The sequence below is a fragment of the Epinephelus lanceolatus genome, chromosome 1, assembly GCF_041903045.1.
Source record: "Epinephelus lanceolatus isolate andai-2023 chromosome 1, ASM4190304v1, whole genome shotgun sequence".
NCBI lineage: Eukaryota > Metazoa > Chordata > Actinopteri > Perciformes > Serranidae > Epinephelus > Epinephelus lanceolatus.
This window is the reverse complement of record NC_135734.1, coordinates 7,436,217-7,439,384: the sequence shown is the minus strand read 5'-3', so window position 1 is coordinate 7,439,384 and position 3,168 is coordinate 7,436,217. Positions and strand designations below refer to the sequence as shown.

At 39.8% G+C, this 3,168-nt stretch overlaps 1 protein-coding gene across 1 annotated transcript; it reads right to left on the bottom strand.

The window, feature by feature from the left end:
- Positions 1–1,032: 1,032 nt before the first annotated feature.
- LOC117256593 (uncharacterized) lies at positions 1,033–2,946 on the bottom strand. The gene is made up of 2 exons (XM_033626097.2): positions 2,811–2,946; positions 1,033–2,389 (listed from the first exon to the last, which is right to left on the bottom strand). The coding sequence occupies exons 1-2, from the start codon at positions 2,838–2,840 to the stop codon at positions 1,940–1,942; spliced, it is 480 nt and encodes a 159-aa protein (XP_033481988.2). The 5' UTR covers positions 2,841–2,946; the 3' UTR covers positions 1,033–1,939.
- Positions 2,947–3,168: the final 222 nt, after the last annotated feature.

Genomic DNA, 3,168 nt, shown 5'->3' with positions numbered 1-3,168 from the left:
TTTAGTTTCACTCATTTTTGCTTATGGTTTTCAGTAGAAAGAGAGAGAGAAGGGATACCTTGCCTTCTTCTCAAGCTTGATTTATACTTTGGTCATAATGTTAGATGTTATTATCTTCTAAGATACAGCAAAGAGTTTACATTAAGACAAGTGTTGTGCCTTTTTCCTTTTTTTGGATGAAAACTGTGACTTTAAATTGTGAAAATGTGCTTGGCAAACACATGTGTTTCCATTTAGGCTTTGTGTCAATGTGAGAAGAAAGACATTGATGTGATTGTATCAAAATGAAAGACCTGAAGAAGTATTCAGATCCTTTATATTAGTAGAGGTAACAATACAGCAATGTAAAAATACTCCCTTAAAAGTAAAAATCTTGCATGAAAAATCCTACTTAATTAAAAGTGCATAAGTATAAGCAGCAAAATGTAGTAAAGTTTTACAGTACACATGCTACTGGTCATTCCTGTTTACCTGGGGTTGTTGCTGGATCTGTAACGATATCTGAAAGGTGAACCTGATTTCGTTATTCACACGTGCAAGAGCAACTATATATGAGTATGATAAACGTGGTCAATAACCGTCCTGCCAGAGTTTTACATGATATGGCCACTGGAATGAATGTGAGTATATGGATTGCTAATGAAATTACAGTGGGAAAAATAACTCAACAAGAATGTCTGTCTTTTGACAAATTCTGCCAATGGGTTAAAATTTCAAGTTTTCAAAACTTCATTCAGGAACTTTCCAGTAATGACTGTCAGTGTCTTTAACAACACACAACAAGAAGCCTTACTGCTCCACCATCAAGAACAATTAACACTTCTAGAACATTCTTGAAAGTTATTTTGTAATAACAGATGAATCTATCGGCTATCTCACTGCACTAGAAGATTTTTTTATACTCAATGGGGTATACATTTTTGCTGTGATCTGAATACTTTTCTTGAGAAGCAGAAATGCTTAATGTAGACATGTTGGCAAATAAAATGTGCAGCAAACTTTTGAAGGATTTAAACCACAGAGAAAGCAAACTTTATAAAAAACATCAACTTTATTGATATAAAAAAAAAATATTTGCAGTATTTGTGCATAGCATAATATTAACAACAAACATTCCTCTCAAACACAATCAGTAGGTGGATTGGCAGATCAGATACCTCCACCGGACAACAGGCGGCGCTACACAGCAGCTTACCGCAGCCAGACAGACCCAACACCATGCAGCCTTCAGGTACTCCTAACTTCAACATCCATAGTCATAACTTTAGACCATAAAATATGATGCTTTGTTATAATTTAGATAGATTTTTTTAAAACTTTGAAAGCTGGACTGTTGGTTTGACAAAACCAACATTGTGAAGGAGCTCTACTTTTACAAGCCAATCAATCCATAATGATAAAATCATTAGAACAAAATGAGCTCCGACTCAACCATCTACAGCAGGGAATTCCTCAGTACATTTTCCTGATCATACTTACTTTTACTTTAACATGTAACATTGTCAGTGCAGGATTTGTATTTTTTTGAACAGTTCTTACATTTACTGGGGATCTGGGGATCCAATTGCAATGTCCTTTGGGAACCACAAAACCACTGGTCTAACTGAGTTAATGTACACTTCACTTATACCATATACTGCATCATTAATGACATGATCTCAGTGGGAGAGCCTGTCAGAAAGTCTCAGCTCTTCCGTGTGTGCTGCCACTGAGGCCTTCGGGGGTCTTTCATATGTGCCCACTGTGTAAACACATACTAAAAACATTTCCAACAGCACTTGAAGGAACCATTAGTAAGCAGCACAGAGCCAAGCAGCTCAGACACCTTTGTCTATAAAGCTTCAAATATGTACATGTTGCACAACTCAGTGGTGTTGCAGGAGGCACAAGCAGTTCTTTAATAAATATGTCAAGTCACTTAGGGCTGGCCCCTTTGGCTTTAGGAGGCATGCAGCCGATTGGCACTACTCCGCTGGCTGAGTCTATGGGCCTTGTAGAGGTTCATGCTCTGGGTCAGGGCCCCAGTTTCATGAGCCAGCTCCTCCACCTTCTCCTCCTCCTCGTCCTCCTCCTCCTCCTCCTTCTCCTGAGCCCCCACACTGTGCTGTGTCTCAGCCTCAACTGTCCTCTGCTCCCGGGCCAACATGAGGACCATCTCTGCATCCATCGGCTCGTCAGAGGAGAAAGGGTGACACACGGTCTCGACCAGGCCAATGACTGTCCCCAGCACCGCGAACACTGAACCCACCAGGTAGACCTTCAGCATACCACGGCTGGGCTTCTGACTCAGCATCTCTTTGGCGAAGGGTATCAACTCCTGCATGGTTTCCATTTCCACTGGTTTTGCTTCAGCTGACATGCAATGGTGGGCTGAAGGTTGTATGGAGACCTGTTAGACATAGATCAGACATGCAGATTTGTCTGTTTAATGATCATTGTAAATGCAATACCTTTGGCTATTGAAACTAAAAACACCTTTGAAGACACCACTTTGAATTCTTGGAACTTGAAACTGTAGTTGCAGCCATTAGACCTGGTTACAAATCAACTCTGAGGTTTGCAGCAACAATGCAGCAGCATGATACCTCTCACTGATTTACACATGATATAAAATACAACACTGAATAGATTTAAATTTAGTCTACACTTAAGTGGGGGACAAACAGTTTAACAAAAGACAGACTATATACAGTTGCTGGCTATTTAAAAATACACTAATGTAACAGCAGTCTAATATCCCACTACTGCATTTGACCCAAAGAATATAAACTTTGGTAACTAATGTTTCTAAAGAAAATATAATAACTTACTGTGATGTCGTTTGCTCTTGTTCTTATCATAGGTTGATTCTACTCACAAGTTCCAGTTTGTGGCAAGTATACACCTTTACTGGCTGCTGTGGTCATTTATAGCCCCACTCTCTCCACCCACACACTGACAGCTGCTGAATATTCAGGAGGCATGGAGGATTGTCTCTGGCAACAAAAAAGGCTTTGAGCCAGAAACTTTGACCCAGTTTGCGTGTAGGCTCATTACACAGTCAACACTGGCACTAATAGCCTTACTAGTGTTACACTAGATCATCTGCAGTGTACAAAAGAGAGTTTATTGTGAGTGCTGTACACTGGGTTCTAATTATAACTGACACCAACATTCTCAGACTTTACA

What these genes read in the sequence shown, in the direction of transcription:
- LOC117256593 (XM_033626097.2), bottom strand. Translation starts at nt 2,840, where the DNA reads ATGATAAGAACAAGAGCAAACGACATCACA. An exon ending in CAAGAGCAAACGACATCACA is followed by an intron (nt 2,390 to 2,810) that starts GTAAGTTATTAT and finishes TATGTCTAACAG; the next exon opens with GTCTCCATACAACCTTCAGC.